Genomic DNA, 19,310 nt, shown 5'->3' with positions numbered 1-19,310 from the left:
ATCCTGGCAAAACCTAAATTTTGTCATGAAACAACACCTGAGTGGGTTACTGGATAATTTATGAAAATAAAAATAAATAAAAAATCCGGGTGTTGTTTTATTTTTGTGGTACAATATAGTTGATTCTAATGTCTGTTTTGCCCATATGCTCTTTGAAAACAAAGTAACACAAATTATTAAAAATGACAAAATACTATATGAAATAGAGGATTCTGATGTTCTTCAAATGCATTTTACACTTCCATTCTATTTTTAAGATTTTTTAAGATTTAAAGATTTTCTAGTCCATATCTAATGACAAAAGAATAGACTTGTTTTCTAGTACTGAAGTTCATCAGACTGTAAATAGCACGCAGCAAAGAGAAGGCAGCAATATGCTTTTAGTTCACAGGCTGAAGTTCCCACTCTATTTATTATTTAGTTCCTAAATTTCACCTTAAGCAAGTCATTATTAAAATGTTGTGAAACAGCAGTTTGTCTCAGCATGAGAACATAGCTTCAAGAGGAAGAGAGCTTATTCTTAATTTAGTACAGTTACTCTGATTGTACACCCACAACTAGTGCTGGGTGAAACCACTCCCAGGATAATTTTTAGTGACAGATATCTTAAAATTCCTTTAAAAATTACCATTAAGACTGAACTCAGTTCCTGTATTGAATTTGATCTATCACTGCCATTTATTTTAATACAGAAATGGCTTATTTGTTTGAAATTATAATATTCCATATTATAATTTATTTCTTTGCTATTTTAAACCCATGCTGACTGGGCCTGATCCCTTGGCTATACTCTATATGACTTGTGATGGCATTCAATATCATCTGCTCCATGACCTTCCCTGATACCGAGGTCAGACTGTAGGTCTGTAGCTTCCCGGATCCTCCTTTCTGCCTTTCTTGGGGCTGGGTGTTACATTTGCAACCCTCCAATCCATTCGGACCTCCCCAGTTATTCAGGATTTCAAGTAAATAATGGAAAGTGGCCCCTCTACTCCAGTGTATGATTTGGATATTTATTGTGGTAATCCCCACTGATTCATGGAGATGTTTTCTGAAGGTTTTTTGGTTTTCTTTTTTTCATTTTCTTGGTTTCAAAGCATGAGAAACCTGGAGGTCAGGCACTTATTAATTAACTTCAGTTGCATTTTTGTGCTTTAAATCCAGTGCACTTGAGTGTCTCTGATCTCCTTCTGTGATAATGAAAGAAAAAGAAAAACAAAGATGAAAAACAAGAAACGCAAGGCTTTATGAAGTCTCTATTTTGAAGCACTTCTGGGCAGCTAGAGAATTCTCTAGGCAAAAATAAAAAGAGTGCCAATTTTACAGAAAAAAACCCCAACTGACTGAAGATCAGACACAGCTGTCAGTGTGAGGTAATTGTGCAAGAACTTCCAAGCACACTGAAAAATCTCTGTAGTAATCCTATACTTGTCGGCCAAAAATGTTTTGGGATTCTTGTCAAAAACATGGAGATAAGGGCAAGATTACATTGCACCTAAAACTTTTACATGGCTGAATCTGCAAGGCTGGCACTAAAATCTGCTCTTCACCTAATTAATTCAAACAGCAATACCTGAGATGTAACCACCACAGAAATCACATCCTTGCTTGGGTAGTTCCTCACATACTGATGATCAAACTAATTTAAAAAAAGGCTATAATAACTAGGACTAAAGAATTTCCTTTCCCTGCATTACTAATTATTCTCTGCCCCACCATTCCTATTTCACTATTTGAAGTTGACAGAAAATCAATGCATCCTTAAAAGTGTATGCTAAATGGTGTGATTGCACCTTCACCTGTTATCTGAAGAACCCTGGGAGGATCTTCCCCTATCTAACTAGAACCTTCCTTCCTCCAAAGAATATAGCCAGCATTCATTCCTGGAAGTGTGAAACTAAAACAAGCCGCGCAGATTTGAGAACTGTACATGGCATAGTAAATATAAATCCATCTACTTTCTTCTCTTTATCTTTTATCTTTTTCTTTTTTTTCTTAGTTAATCAGTTTCTCTAAAAATATTCTTTTTAAAATATTAGTAAAGAGATATTACAGAATCACAGAATCAACTGGGTTGGAAAGGACCTCTGAGATCATCAAGTCCAGCCTATGACCTAACACCAACACATCAGCTGTACCATGGCACTGAGTGCCACATCCAGTCTCTACTTAAACACCTCCAGGGATGGTGACTCTACCACCTCCCTGGGCAGCCCATTCCAATTCCTGATCACCCTTTCCATGAGGAAGTGCTTCCTGATATCCAATCTAAACCTTCCCTGGGGCAGCTTCAGGCTGGAGGAAGAGCCCGACCCTCACCTGACTACAACCTTCCTTCAGGGAGTTGTAGAGAGTGACAGAGCACCCCCTGAGTCTCCTCTTCTCCAGCCTAAACACCCCCAGCTCCTTCGGCCTCTCCTTATAAATCGTTCCCCCTAGTCCCCTCACCAGCCTCATTGCTCTCCTCTTGGCCCATTCCAACAACTCAGGGTCCTTCTCGAAGTGAGGGGCCCAGAACTGTACAGAGGACTCAAGGTGAGGCCTCACCAGGGCAGAGTACAGGGGTAGAATTACATCCCTAGTCCTGCTGGCCACACAGTTCCTGATACAAGCCAGGATTCCTGATACCTTCCGGGCCACCTGGGCATGCTGCTGGCTCATGTTCTACCAGGCCACTCTCCAGCCACTCTTCCCCCAGTCTGCAGCACTACATGGAGTTCTGCTACATGGGCAAAGTGTAGTACTTGGCACTTGGTCTTGCTGAACCTCATACCACGGCTCATCGACCAATCTGTCAAGGTTCCTCTGCAGTATCTTCCTACCCTCTTGCAGATCAACCACTTCCCTCCCCCCCAGTTTGGTGTCATCTGTGAATTTTCTAAGGGAAAACTCAATCCCCTCATCCAGGTTGTCAATAAAGATATTGAACAGGACTGGGCCCAGTACTGATCCCTGGGGGACCCCGCTGATAACTGGATGTCAACCGGATGCAGAACCATCCACCACTCTGGTGCCTGTCATCCAGACAGTTTTTAACACAGCAAAGGGTGCATCCATCCAAGCCATGGGCTTTCAGCTTTTCCAGGAGAATGCTGTGGGAAACCGTGTCAAAGGCTTTGCTGAAGTCCAGACAGACTATATCCACAGCCTTCCTCTCATCCACTAGGTGGGCCACCCAGTCATAGAAGTATTTTTACTATCTATTACTCCGAACTCATTAAACATGATTTACGATAGAAACATATTACTGAAAACTAAAAGGAAACTTAGATGGGCAACACCAAACTAAAGGTGAATAACTGGTTACTGACAGTTTTATGTCAGTGCTGGAATTTCAGGAGGGGCCACAGTAAGGTAGAGAGGAAGCCCCATTCTTCTCAACTCATTACTACTTAGAAGGCCCTGAATGACTTAGAATTTAGAGAAAGCAGAGAAGCAGAGTGAGGATGGAGAGTACAAGCTCAGGTTCAAAAGCAGTTCACAGAGGAGGAAGTTTGGTCTCCCAGAAGAAAACAGGGACTACCAACAAACCCAGGGACTGCCATAAAGGTTGAGGTTAGTAGCCCTGACAGGAAATTAAAATTTTTTGCTAACTATGTATTTAAATCTTGCTTTTTAGACCTGTTAGCTAATTCTAGGAAGTCAGCACTAGTCATATTAAAAATCAACAACAGAAACATGCAAATCCAAATCAAAACACGCAGGGAATAAGAAATAATTATATATATATATACTGTATTAAATACTATTCCATTCCACTTTGATGACTCAAAAGACAGTAGTCATTTTCCAAAAGCACAAACCAAAATATTTACTATTACAAAGAACGTTATATTCTGGTACTCAAGCTAAACATAACATAAAAAACTTTGTACTTTTGCAATGTGGTAATCACAGATATATTAACTGCAAATAAAAATCACCCCTAATTTTAAAGTTAAATTTCTTGGGAAAAATCTCATATTTACTGGTAAATTTGGTAACTGTATAAAGTCTCTTTAATGCAAAAATAAAAATTAATTATAGGATATAAAATCCACAAACTGCCCACAACTTTTTAAACTTAAAAACGTATAAGCTAACAAAAGAGTATCTTTATATAAACTCTTCATACTGTGATCACATATTCTTCTCAGTTTTCTTATGTATAAAAATATTTTTTCTTAGATTGGACAAAGGAATGTCCTGCAGTTGCTTTTAATAAACTCCAAGGAAAAGGGAGATGAATTTCACTGTAGACTATTTAATACACTAGACTGGTCTATCTCCTTCAGTTAGAGAAAACTCCCACTGAAGCCAATTAACACCTTTTCATATTACCTGACATCTCTCAGAAAGATCAGTTAGCAAGGCGTGACATAAATTTTAAAAAGTAAAAAAATGTATAACCTAAATCAGACAAATCCCATTTGCAAAGTAGGTATAATATATGCATAGACACAATATGTAGCTTGTAGCTATCCGTATATATCTTTCAATTTAACCAGTAACATTAACAGAACTGTATTTTATACCTCCTACTTCTAATTCTCCTTATCCCACTCATTATTAGCTGGCAAACTTATGTTTTATGTTAGTGGAAATGGGTCTTCTGTAACAAATGTGAAATATGCCTATGTGAGAACAGTAAGATTGGATATACCATCATAGAATCATAGAATCATAGAAGTCTTCTGCATGGCAAACCCTGTGACATCCAATTTGATGTTAATACTCAAAAGTCACACAGTGTGACTGAAGGATTAGAATGAGTACAAACACATATTTATGTGGAATATATATTAAATGACTTCTCAGAAACTGTCTTTCAAGATGGGAAAAAGTTGTCTGAAGCTCTGTATTTGGAAATTGCCCTAGCTTTCAAAAGAAATCTTTGTCATTTCCCTATGCCAGTTTGAAAAATCTTTTGCATTTTTTTTTAATTGTCAAATAGTACACCCTCTTCTTTGGTATAAAAGGCACTTTATTGTGAAACAATACTTTCTGTTTCAAAAGAGGTAAACAGACAACTACTTGATACTACATTTCTTCAAAAGACTATTATTACATTCCTGCAGACGTTACTGAAGTAAGTGGGATATTGAACATGTGTACTTCATCATTTTCATGGTATTTTGTTTCCAGAGAATTCACATTGAGTCCTTAATGACTGCTGGAGAAAGAGGCATTAGTTCACATACCATAAGCTCTTTGCTCTTGATAAACAAAGGCTGTCACTATGCACGGACTCTGTTCTTACAAAAGTCAGGGAAGGAATTACCCTGTTCACACCAGCAGAAAATGTATGTTGACACTGTGCCTCAACAATGTTATAAATACAACCATCCAAACATCAGAGTAACCTTGCTTACCAAGGATTTATAGCTTTAATAATTCTTCTGATCTTAGTATAGGTAGTCTTTTTGCACTTGATCTCAATAAGAGCCATTATAAAAAAAAAAAAAAGTTTTCTTATTTCTCAATGATGTAATTTTTATTATGTCCTAAATATTCTGACCTAATTTCAGAATTTTTTAGGGTACTGCTCTGAATGTCCTTGAGAGAGCACAAGCTATTTAACTGTGTTCTGCATGGTAACCAAAGAAAAAGAGTTCTTAGCAGTAATGTAATTTTGGCAAGCAAACAAAACACTTTTCTTTCAATGGTTACAAAAGTAAGAAATAATTCTGTATATTCTTTAATAATTTGTGAAGACCTTGATTTTTCTTTACATTTAATTTCAATTCTCTACTTTCTCTGTGATAAAACTCTACAGGAGTGCTCAAGAAAGCACAGCATGGTAGAAAAGCTAAATGCAATTCTTAAGCCACAGTCCTCCTTCATATAAGGAACTCATTTAATGAAATATCTAAATTGAAGCACCCCTAGAAGAATCTTTAGAAAAACAGAAGTTGTAAACAGCAAAAAATTGCCAAGGCTATAAGGCACTCATTCAAAAACTGAAAAGAGGTTGAAATTGTCAAACTGCAATGTGAAACTTCTTGATTAAAACTCTTCAGTTGTAGATACCTGAAAAGCAGGTATGTAATATTCATGCTTATGAAGGGCTCAAGGGAAGGAAGGCTTATGGAACTTCCAAGCAGGAAGCCTCGCATTTATATGGAGAAAAAATATTTTAAAGAATAGAGTCCTTGGATATATGAGCAAATATAACATATTTGGGAAGAGCCAATGTGACTTTTTTGAAGAGAAGTCATATCTACAGACAGGAACATTTTTTTAAGGTTTCAAATTACACTTCGACAAGGAAGACAGAGTGCATTTCCAAATGGCATTCAAAAATACCATTAGAGAAACTATCAAAACACAGAACAAGATAAAAAGTATTTTTATGGGTAAGCAATTGACAGACACAAAGGATTGGAATAAAATACCATTTTTCACAGAGGACAGAGATCAACAGCAGAGACCTATGGAGAGTCGTGCTAAAACAGGTTGTGGGTCAAATGGTGATCAAATTCACAAATGGTCTGAAAAAGTTAATGGCAAGTTGGACAAAGTTTGCTGATGATCCCGTGGGTAACAAAAATTAGAATAATTTCTAATAAAAATCAGAGATGAAATGCCATATATAATTTGATGTAGATGAAAGGAATTCAAACTGGGAAAAATATTAACTTTAAATATCCAATGAATGGCTTTGAACTGAGAGCTGACAGTTGGATGAAAATATCATCCCACTATTAGGAAAAGGAAAAAACCCCAACAGTAATAATTATTAAGGAAAAAAAACCCCAAACAACCAGAAAGCACTATCATGCTGCTATACAAATCCATACTACACCTGTATATTGAATTCTGTGTTTGGATTTATTTTTCTAACCTTGGATAACAAGTAGTAACACCCAAAAAAGTGTAGATGAGAAACAGGACTGCCATGAAGTAAAGAATATTTTAATTACAGAAGTAAATAATACAAAAAAATTCAAGCTGTAAAACAGATAAAAGGGGAATGAAAATTCTGCAAAAAATTGAAGAGGGAGAGAATAAAGAAGATACTCAAAATCGAGAAACCTTTAATGTTAATGGACTGCATGATTTCCATGTGTCTGTTAGAGATACTGAAAGGCAGCTGTAGCTTTATTTTGTATCTTCACTGTATCATTAACAAGATATTATTTTATATATAAATGAATTAGCCTTCTTTCAAATACTGACACCACAGCTAGCAAAAAAACCAACCAACCAAACAAACAAAAAACCAAACAAAAAAGGCCTGAAAATGAGATATGATTAATACAGGCATTAAAACTATATTTTCAGGTCTAACAATGTAGCAGACAGTGCGAAAGCAAGCTAATTCATTAACATGAAATTTCATTTTAGTAGGAAAGCAAAGAATTGCAAATGTTCATTACTTGCAGTGGAGACAGAAAGAAGTTTGCAAAATTCTCAACTATTTCAAATATTAAATGACCTTGAAAAACTCAACTACAGATGTTGTTCTAATATAATATCATTAATAGGACTAAAGTTTGGTGCTTACTTTAAAGTTGAGACTATCTCAGCAGATTTATGCCAATTTAAACTAATTGGTTATCTGTTTCATAGTGTGTTTCAGTCATAAAAATAACATGGAAATCATGCCACTCAACTCTTTCATTCTCCCATTAATAGTAATGAAATTACAACAAATCTACTTTTAAAAGTGTTAAGCTTGGATCATAACCAAAGGACAATTATTTATCCTTAGCAGTTATGCAGTCCTCAAGTATTCATGCTACATATTATTGCATGCATTTTTCAGTACTGTGACAAAAACAGGGTAATTATTGAGTATAGATTATTTAAGATGAATAAGTAATTCCAAATAGTGACATAAAATTCTTGATAGCATCTTTTGAGATTGCAATTAAATGCTGTTCTTTCTTCCCCTGAGATTTTCAGGGGAAAGAAATCTTTATTAACCTAATTAAAATCCTTCAAACAGAGAGCCTACTTTGACTTTTTGTATGCACTGCCAAATGTAGCAAAAGCAGTACTGAAACACAAATAATCTAATGTTTCAGGTCTTCCATAGCATCTGTCATGTAAGATATCATAGTATCTAAGTCCTCTTCTAGAATTTCAAAAACTAAGAAGAGAAACTACTTAAACTGCTTTTTTTTCTTCACAGGAAGGACTAAATCTTCCTTGGCCAAAGGCTTCACAGTTCCTTGAGATTGTGTTTTTCCTAAAAATTCTCCAATAAATGGGATTTTGCTGGGTGGAGCAGGTGTCAGAGGTAAAAAGAAGTGTTATTCCCTTTCAGGAAATAGAATCAGTTGTCATCAAAATAATTTTCAAAAGCCAAACGTAGGGTACACATTACTTACTGTGCACTACAGAAACCTTGGCTTTCTAAATGATAATCTTATTATGTACTAACATACAAAGTGATAAATATACGATGGCGTCAAGTTTTAATACAATTTTGCCAGATTTATTAATGAAAAATACTTTAATACTTAATAATGATGTCATTTAACATCTAAATTTTACCTAGTTATTATTTTTTCAATTTTCATTTATTTTCCAGGATCATTTTTGATAGAAAACATCTGGGTATTAGCAACTAGTTAGCTTTGTGATAAATTCATGGAAATGTGTGCAGCAATATCTAAAGATGCCTTGAAAAGGAAATGAAATTTTTTGATCTTTTGCTTGGAAGTGTTTTCATGTGTTGCCATGGTATCAGTGATAGCTGTTTTAAGACACTGGCTGTGTAATATCTTCTGAAAATATTCCTAGGCAACACATAAATCATCTGTACTCTAATATTTATAAAATAATGATTAATGCCCATGTTTCAGTGGAACAGAGTGAAGCTATTATGTCTGTGTAAGAAATTCTTTAGAAAATTCAGTTTTGTCCACTGAATCAATCTATTTCAGTTTTCACAAATCTGATAAAATTCTGTACATGAATTCTGACCACCCTTTACATCCCTTCTGGTTCCCACAATTATGTTTGCTGGCTTTTAAAAGTTAAGAGCTTAACAAACGTAGTCAAAATTTATATTTACATAATGTGAGAGTCCAAGGCTCTTACCCTTCTGCAGAAGGTTTGCTGACTTCTTCCAGGATGCCTTACTGAAAAGTTACTCTACACAGCTGCCAGGACAACTCTAGACAACCAACCTACGTTTGGGTTTTGAAAATTATTTTGATGACAACTGACTCTAGACAACTCTAGAACTCTAGAGTTCTCTTTTTCTAAAGTGCTTTCTTCCTAAAGCAGTGTCCTGACACTGGAAATCCTCACAAAAGCTGGAGTTCACCATTTGCAGTACTTAAGCTAACTTCAAAAAGGGTTTCTACCAGAACAGCTGTCATTGAAACTACCTGTACAAATACACTTCAAATTATGAAATATTTATAGGTAAGGAGATCCTTATCACTAGTAAGGTTCATACATTTTTTCCCCTCAAAACAGGATATCGTTCTGAAGAACTGCCCTGTTTTCCATGCTGATACCAATCTATTTGGTGTATGGTACTAATATATTTGGTGGCATGGAGGATGGAAGGAGTAGAATTAGAATACAGAAATACATCTACTCCTTTTTTGAAAAATCAGGACTTTTTGAAAATACCTTCTCTTTTCAGTTATTGTCTGTTCCATCCCCAGAAACATATTAGCTGGATGTAAGAGAAAACAGTTCCCAAAAATACTAAGAATTTCTCCAGAAAAGAGGCATAAATGTTCTTTTACCCTAAAAGTTATTAGCAAATGGATTAGCAAATGGGCATAATGGCTCACTATGTAAATAAGTTTATATGTTTTATAGCATATAAATATGTTACAGGTTTGTTTACTATGTAAATAGTAAAATCCTTACTACTATGATGTAATTGACTATCCAAAGCAGTAACACTTAAGAAAAACCCCAAAATAATCAATTATACTAATGGCTAAGTGCATTTTATCCACATTAGTATCTCTGTATGAACAGCCAGTTCTCCTCAGAGAAAGCCAATGTAATGCAAATGAATACTTAGAATTTTCCAAGAGCTGTCACAATATTCCTTATTAACTGAAATTTTGTACTGCTCATAACAGCAGTGAAATCTAAAGACAGGTGTTAAAAGTCACGAGCTTCAACTTTTTTAAACTGAACTGAGACGTGACATTACACAGGATCTCTTGGTTGTTGTAGTTACTAATAAATCAAAAACAAAGGCTTTCATGATCTTAAGAGTTCAGAATAACTCCTGGCATAATTGGAAATGTCTTCCTATTACAAAAATTTCCAGATAAATTTACCTTATTTACAGACACAGAGAAGGATACTGTATACTGGCTGCAGTATTCAAAACTAAAACTAGGGGCACTTTAATCAGAAATGCTTCTAAAGTATTCACAGCAAGTTGAATGGCAAACTGAATCAGGCAATACTGCAACACCTCTACTACTTTTAGAGCATATGAGGAATGTAAGGCATTATATTATTCTCTGCAGTCAGCTACTCAGAGGCAAAAAATACCAATCTTCCAATAACCAAGGTGACTCAATAGCCAGTCAAGCATTGCATAGTAACATTTCATTGCTATTTTGTCACCTCTCCACACCTCAAATTTACAAACAGCAAGTTAGCCAAGAAAACAGGTAAAATTTCTTCCCAAGAACATCAGCTAATTCTAGTTACGATGAAACAAGACGTTAAGATGCAAAAAGAAATTTTTCACTGGCCTCAAACAAGACTGATCCTGGCATTAAACAAAACTTAAACACCAAACAACATACAGCCCATTGATCTAAAGCTATGGAAATCGTAAGCCCACAGCAGCTCTTTTGTGAGCTGGCACATCTGCTTTAACTAGGCTTATGAGAACAACCATCTGCACGTACATTAAAGAAACAGCAAATACTAAAAATGTGCCACTTTGGATGCAAGAGCTTTGAGGTAGATTTACCTCAACCTTGTCCTTAAGGGTCCTCAAGAAAATAAAAAAGCTTTTAAACTAGGCAAAAAAAGATAATTTAAAATCAAACACTGACATTTTTAAAGCACATTTTTTAAAATACTGAAGCCTTGAAGCTACTAAGTCAAGACAAAATAAGTATAAAATGCTTTATAACTGAACTTCCCACTGTGCTATCACAGGCAAGCCCTTGCTTACTGGACTAATTTTAAACAAATAAGTCATTTCCTGTGTTGCAGCAAATTCTACCCAATTCTCTCTGCTTCTTAGGAAGATCTTCCATCCATTGCTGCAGAGATGTATCTCTAAGTCTGCATCCTTATTTAACTATTTACTGTACAGTAAATAGTACTGTACTATATCCATGTATATGGATACAGAGGCCTCTGTAGTCTTAGGCTGATGCCTAGATTAGCCAGTAACTTCCCTGAGCTTAAGCATTAGACTGTGGGCAAGTGAAGGACTGCAATCAATACAGAGTATACTGGCTCAGGTACTACACAAGCATACTGGAAAGACACAAGTGCACATCTCCAGATGTGATGCAGTTCAGGAAGCTGAAGCTACTGGCTGGTCTCACTCAAAGAGCACACTCTATCCTCTTTGAAAGATCACATTCATCAAGGGAAGTTGCTGATGACAGGAAAAGGGCAAATATCACACCTATCTTGAGTCTAACTTTAGTTTTCAATAAGCATATGGAGAAAATTTTGATGGAAACCATACCCAGGCCCATGGAAAACAAGGAGACTGAGAATAGCTGGCAGTAATATACCTAGGGACTGCCAAGTTTTATTGCCTTCTGGGATGCAGTGACAAGCTCCATGAACTAGGAGAGAGCATAGTCATATAATATACCTTGACTTGGTGAGGCTTTCAGCTAAGTTTCCTTAGTATCTTTATAGATAAAATGCAAAGATATGACTCAACAGGTGGAATCTAAGGTGGCGAGAAAATTGATAGGACTTTGAATCTGAATAGTGAAGTCTGCAGGTTAGGGATAAGATTATTTGCCTTTTTTAGCACTTGGGATAATTAAAGTATCTAGAGTACACCTGTGGGCTGTCCATCCCGCTACACTGACTTAATGGAACAAATTTGGTGGTGGTAAAAGGACTACAGGGCTGCAAAGAAGGTGAAGGAAAGATCTAACTGCTGTCTTCAACTACCTAAAAGCAAGGGAAAAAAAAAGATTAAGCCAGACTCTTCTTGAAGGTGCACAATGAAAAGACAAAAGAGAAGGCATGAGAACAGCAAACAGACACATGGAATAGAGCTGTGAATAGGTAGAAGTAAAAACACTTTTGGAGGGGGAAAACACTGGCATGGGCTGCTGCATCACTGCCCTTGGAGATATTCAAAACATGACTGGACTAGGCCTTCAATAGCCTGATCTAAGATGGCCCTGCCTTGCACCATGATTTGGATTACACGGCTTCCAGAAGAAACTTCCAAGTTAAATTATTTTATCACATTTTGGTCCATTTTGGAAGCAATACCAAAATTCACTTGTCTCACACTGCTGCAAGAGGAACACCCTTACTTCTTGTGCAAGTCATTTGCTGGATCCATACAATCTTGTTAAGAGACCTCCAGTATCCTCTAGAATGCTTTGTCAGTCTGAAATACACAGTATTTCAAACTGTTTGAATACCATAGAAATGCAGACACTAGCTTAGGCTAGAGTCCTATTTTTTTCCCATTTTCTCTTTGCAGAAATTTTAGCTCTTTGATATTCTTGGTCCTTGTGCTTTTACCACTCCAGTGTGCACTTTTGTATCAGTCATATAATAGATGACTTTTCCAGAATACAACAGCATTACAGATTTTAGAATATGTACCCTCATAGCAATAGTAAAAAAACAAAACATAACCAAACACATTTTTTGAGCATCACTGCAACTACTTACCTGCTCTTTCCCAGAAAAAGAAAACAGTAATTTCCTTTTATTCTGCCTGAAGGTTCTTTGAAAATAATTTTTATCCTTCTGAGAAAAGTTTAGCAGCTAGAAATTCCAACAGGCAATTTGACTTCTTTACTGCACTACTATGAAACTGCACTAACTCTTACCACTGTGCATGTACATCTGTTTGTTTGAACCTAGAATAGGCTATCATATCTGATCCTGTGATAATGAGTGATAATGTGATAATGAGGCCACACTATAGTGAGGCCTTATAAACTGGTTGGGAAAACGTAATATGACAGCAAAAACAGGAAGTCATGTTTTCTTTGCAATAACAAGAAAAAACCACATGTTTCAGACACACAAGATTAATGAAAAGTATCTGAAAAGTTTGTAATTTTTTAAAACTCTATTGTGAGAGAAACTGTACAAGTTTTACTAATTGCATTTCTACAACTTAAAAATTTTGATTGGACCTTCTTTTTCTTTGGTTTTGAGGTTATCTGAAGTATTGTGAAATAACTGAAACTAATACACTTCAAAACCTCTTAAAATTGTTTCAGAGAAAGATAAAAAGAACATGAAAAGCTCATTAAGCCAAGCAAAAGCTAGCATGTGTCATGGTCAGTCTGGAGCCGTGCCTTAGCTGCCTGAGCAGCCAAATGTTAAAGAGCAGCAGCTGGGTCCCACCTGCATTTCTGTCTGCCTTTCTTTTCCCTGGAGTTCCCTGAAAGAGCTGAAATAAACCTTGCTAATCCATGCCTCATTTTAATTTGGTTGATACGATTATGAAGTTCTAGGACTTTGGCTGACCATCATTTAGACAACTCTGCTACATACTGCTTTGTCTCAGAAAGGACAGCTACTAAATGTTTTTCATTACAGAGAATTTACCTTTCAAGTAAAGATACTAACTTGCTATCACAAATTAAAGAAACCCCACATTTGAAGGAAAATTTGTCTGTAGTGTGAATCCCCACATAAATCTCAGGTTGCCACCCCAAGAAATGCTGTCATATATGTACTACTCCTTAATCTTCTGAACTAGTGATGCCCCAGACCACACCACTCAGATAAGTGTTTTTTTCAGTAATAACTTACATTACAAGGACTTAATTATCTTCATAGTTGTACATGTACAACCTAAACGGATGTTGCATGCAGACTGCCAAGGGCAAAATCTGGTACATAATATTTCAAAAGGATGAAAACATATTGGACTGAAAAAGCCTCCACATTTTACAAGTGAAGCAATGGAATAAAACCAGCTGTATTCACAACCACATGAAAACATTCTGCATTAATGTCCCTAATTTCAGTAAGAATATTAGGAATACTGGCATAACAGAAAAGCTAGAGGCCATCCAGGAGTGAATGACCCACATAATGTAATTAAACCTAGTACTAAATAAGCCACTGGAATGGAACAAACATCAGGAGGTTATTAATTAAAAGGTATAATATTCTCAGCATGCAAACTGACAGCCACAAGTTAAGTTTAGAAGAATTACCTTCTTGGTTTTCAAACTGTTCGGACAACAGATGGTAGCAGCAGCCTACACTGCAAACTGCTTTGATTTCAGGCTTGGCAGTAAAAATTCGTAATGTATTTGCAGCAAGATTGCCACATGTGTGTAGGCCCACCATCACACAGTCCTAAAAGGAAAAAAAAAAAAAGCAACAATAAAGCATCTCCCTCTTCAAATCCAAGCATGCTGCAAACGGTTATTGAGCTGTAAGGTTTAAATACACAATTCCATGAAAAGTCCTGCTGTTCTCTTCTAGAATTTTTCAATGCATAATAAAAGCTCTCCAGAGCTACAAAAACATGGTGTACTGTCTCTGTGGAGTGAGCATCCACGGAACAGGCTTTGTTCAGGTACAGAACAGTACATCTCTGCACTCCACCTTCACAGGCCATAAAGAAGCAGAAGTTCAAGACTATGAATATCATCTAGATTACCTGCATGGAAGGGAACATCTACCTGGTGACTGGACAGGGGCCATTTTCTCTTGTCCTTCCTACCTTTCCTGCTATGATTACTATAACTGTCACTTCCTCTCCTTAAAGCCCTAAGTCTGGCTGAACCTGTGTTTCTTATTTCCACTGATTTGAACTGTTACAACAAAATCAATTTCCTAAATGCATGTGTAATTTGAAGAGCAGGCCGTTCCCCACTTTGCTATTTCAAAACATGCAATTACTCTACAGTTTTGTGGTATGCTTGCTACTATTCAATAGGAAATCTATGTGTGAAAGAGTAAAACCTCTCCTTTCTTCCTGTCTTTTATTCTTCCCACCTTCCTTCTTATCTTACACTATATTTCTCTGTGCTTGCCCTCTGCCTGCCTCAGGATCAAAACCTTTCAGGCAGCAAAAAGTTCGCTTTCAATCCAGTTTTGTTTTTAAGGATTTTTTTTTCCCTACCAGTCAACTTCAGCTCCACATAGCTTTTTTTTCCATGTACAATTACAAAGAATATGGGACAAGTCCAAAGTTTGGAAGCTAAGGGTAGATGTACACTTGAAAGGCTGGGATTTAAATCCCACGACCGAAAAGGTTTGAGAGACTCTTTTAGGGGAAAGCTACTGGGAGATGGCTACCATATATAAGATAAGGGAAACACATTATGATCCTCTGAACTTCTGAACAGTAGGAGGGCAGTCTGTCTGTTAGGAGCTTTCTGAATTGTTGCCTAAAGTGTAGCAAAATTTGGTATCTCATTATTAGTAATGGGCTATGTGCAAAATGCATTCCTACATCCATTTTCCATTAGGAGATCAATTTCAGAATTTACGGTGTAAATCAGGAAAATGCTGATTTTACCCATTGCCCATTTGTCCCCAGATTAGGAAAATCGGAGAGAAAAAAATTTAAATATATGGTTCCAATAATATAGTCTAAATAGTTCTAAAACTATTACTACATGCTAATCACCTATAACATGCAGCGTGGTTATCACTATTTTTAACACAAAGCTTTCACCCCTTGTGACAGTAATTTCCTTTTTCTTTTTCTTTTTTTTTAAGGATATGCAGAGTTAATGCTAAGAGGATACAAAATCCAGCAAATGTGAAGGTGTGTGCTTCATTAGCAAACTCTGCTGCTCAGGGTGCCTTTTGCAAACAAACATGAGCTTGGTTCAGCCCTTATAGGATTTGTTATCCCAAGTTATAGGGCCAATAACAAAACCCAATTATCTTGTATCAGAGATGAATTACACACCTCACTGTATTCATTCAGTTGCTACTAACTAGAATACAGGCAAGTTTTCAGCTTTTATAAAAGACTGAGTGTATCCACCCAATCAAATAGGCATAAAAACTTAACAGCCATGCAACTTCTAGACTTGTGTCACTGTCTTTGGGCATCTGAACTTGGACCTTAAAGTAACTCTGAAAAGTCAAAATATAAAAACATTATTTGGAGATAGGGCTCTTAAACTCTTTATGTTGGGTACTCTACAGAACAAGTTCTCCTACATCTTCAAAGTAATTCTAAATTTAAAAAAATATAAAATGCAAAAAGTAAGAAATTTCAGGAAAATTGAAATTCCATTGCTTAATATATCTATTTACCTGGTAAAGATAACCACTTTCATAATAATCATATATTATCTATTACTGCAATTGTGAAATACCTTAATGTGCTATTATGTATGTCTTTAATTTTGACAGCTTATTATCTATGCCATAAATTCTGAATATCAAACATATATTACAATAGAAAACCAGTATGTATCTGCTAGATATAATTCTGCTAACTGGCTGAAAGACATTAAGTCAGAATATTAATTTACACCACCAGTAGCACTCTATATACACACAGCACAAAGAGAGGAAGCATTATATTCATATGAAAATGGCCATTTAAAGACAACAGACAATCTACTTCAAATATCATTCACATAACCTCCAGATCTGTTATGATGTCACTGAGTTCTGTTTCTGCAGTGATGCAAGAGGTCAATGGAAAATACAGGTTTGATTCACTCGACTTCTTCGCTTTAGCCTTGAGAGATGCCATTCTTCTCTGTGCCTTTTCCTCTTCACAGAGCTCCCCACAGTTATGCTGAGATGAAGAAAAAACTTCCACAGCATCCACAGGCAGAACATCTAGAGTGGCAAGAACCTCTTCAGAGAGTTTGCTGTCCTCGGGTTGTGTCTGAGCTACCAAATCAACTTCAGTTAGTTTGCTGGTTTCCGACACAACTATTTCTGTCAAACCACAGGAAGGAACTGAGTCTTGGATAGGCACTTGGTCCAGACTTTGAAGACTGCTGTCATTATTTAAGGGCTTTTCATTGATTGCTTTACATTTAATTTCACTTTCCAGTGGCCTCTCATTTGCCTTTTCCAACCTCTGGTTTTTGAGGTTTGTTCTTCCTCGAGTTTGATATGCTCTCCAGTGTTTTTTCAATTTTCTACTCCTTTCAAGAGCACCATTAGTGTTGGTGATTGAGGAATCAATTCCATAAACTTTTAAGTTATATTGCATGGACAAAAATGAACTGAGGTAGCCTTTTCCGGAACCTATATCAATCACCTAGATAACAGGAAAAACAAAACTGCTATATTAACGAGCAATTAAATGCAAAAGAATTCCCTAAAAATTTAAGCATAGATTTAGTACTTTACCACTTATCCTTCCTAATACACCATCCACATCCTGTCTTTAAAACACAGAATTGTTTTAAACTGATTTTACTGCAGAAAACACACCACAGTTTTTATGCAATGCACATGTCCTGGGAAAGATTCTCAGCACATTTTTTGACAAAGAACTTCCTTTCTGATAAAGAAAATAAGCATAAACCACCAACAACTCTACCTCCCCTTGCTAAACTGGGTCAGGATACAACATCAGCAGAGGAAGCATTCATTGTATTTAGCTTTAGGCACCTATCTCTCATACTGAGGAGCCTGTGAACCCCTTGGCAGACAGATATCAGCCACTTCAGATCTACCTAAGGATTGGTGATACTAAAACCCCTTTTATGTCAGAATGTTTATATACACCACTTCGCCATTATGTGCCAATGATCCGTATCCATACAGGTTTGACTAACATATGGTACTTTTTTAAGAAAAAAAGGGGTTCACATGTCTCCTGTAATTTTGCTGGCTCTTCTGGAAGAAGGAGGGAACAGAAGACACAATTTTGTTTGATAGCAAGTTCTATTTCAGTGACTGATATACACACAGGAAGGAAAACACTAAACAGAGTAGTAGCAGACACAATAGGTAAACCTGAGAACTTTAGGTATATAATCATATCTTTATATTATGTGAACTTTAACTTTTAATAAATACAAATAAAAAACAGTATTTTGCAAGAATTCTCAAAGTGCAATTTCTCTATGGAAGAAAATTATGTTTGCTTCTGCTCAGGTATCTACCAAAAATCACATTGACTAGCTGTAATGTTCCTGAAAGTGTCTGATGCAAGAATATCTATGACATGTTTTTGGTCTGTCTCACATTCATAATAATACTGAAGATTCATAATCTTCAGTAAGATTACACTGATATTTTAAATCCAGTTAGCAGCATATGCTACATGGATTCATCTAAACTCAACTGAATAGCTTTTTAACAGCTAAGACTATTCAGTAAAGCAATGCTCTACCTGAAACGAAAAAGAAAAAATTTCTTATTCCACGAAAGTTAAAGATTTGTACAACCATAAAATTAGTATGAAAAATTTGAATCAATGTCACTACAGACTATGTAAAAATGGTAAAAATTGTTCTACAAGAAGCTGTACATTGCCATTCTATCTGTAGTCTTCATGTGATACTCCTGAGTATTTGCCATCTTGGTATGCTATAACCCTCAAATTTCTTGAAAGAAATAAGTAAAGGAGTGGATTTAGTGAAACAGAATTTACACAATCTATGCATACTTCTTGAAAATTTCATTTGCCACATTTCTCACCAATATTCTCCTCGCTTATTTAAAAGTGAATAAAAATGGTAAAGAAATAATTTTACTCATTATTTTATGTAACAGATATTATTATTATGCTAATGTGCATATCTCCACTCCTCCAAGGGTTTTCATTATTTCTGTGAAAGGCAGTATCTGGTTACAGGATAAACTAGGGAATTATTCCTTACTCCTGTGTGTGTCCTCTAGTGTCTGTAAAGACAAACTGCTGTTTGGGTAAGGTTTTTTCGGTTGTTTCCAAAATAAAACAGTATGGTATTGTTAAATTAGCACTGGGAGAGTAGTTTTGAAATGAAAGGAAAATTTTACTAAAATAAGCAATGATGTCTTGCTAAGCAAACAGACTACATTAAATTAATCCCCGCTTTACCTTCCCTTGATTACATAAGGAAAGGTAATCAGCAATCCATAGTATATCTGCCAAGTTTGAGCTTTTAAAATGAATTTTCCATAATATAATGAACTCCAAAGCTCTTGTCCATAGTGAGTTGGGTACTATGTTTAAACAGTTTCTGGCACAGCACAATCAAGAACTTCATTTCCAGAAGCAT

General features: G+C 36.0%; 1 protein-coding gene across 1 annotated transcript in view; it reads right to left on the bottom strand.

Annotated features, from left to right (window-relative positions):
- Nucleotides 1-19,310, bottom strand: part of METTL25 (methyltransferase like 25) — a 58,545-nt gene that overhangs the window by 23,888 nt on the left and 15,347 nt on the right. The window contains exons 4-5 of the mRNA XM_030454980.1: nucleotides 16,724-17,356; nucleotides 14,322-14,466 (exon numbers count right to left, since the gene is read on the bottom strand). Of these exons, the coding sequence (XP_030310840.1) occupies nucleotides 14,322-14,466; nucleotides 16,724-17,356 (778 nt within the window). The remainder of the gene's footprint in view (nucleotides 1-14,321; nucleotides 14,467-16,723; nucleotides 17,357-19,310) is intronic.

Source organism: Calypte anna, chromosome 1 (genome assembly GCF_003957555.1).
Source record: "Calypte anna isolate BGI_N300 chromosome 1, bCalAnn1_v1.p, whole genome shotgun sequence".
NCBI classification, from domain to species: Eukaryota; Metazoa; Chordata; class Aves; order Apodiformes; family Trochilidae; genus Calypte; species Calypte anna.
Note: the sequence above shows the minus strand (reverse complement) of the source record. Positions and strands in the feature narration are given on the sequence as shown.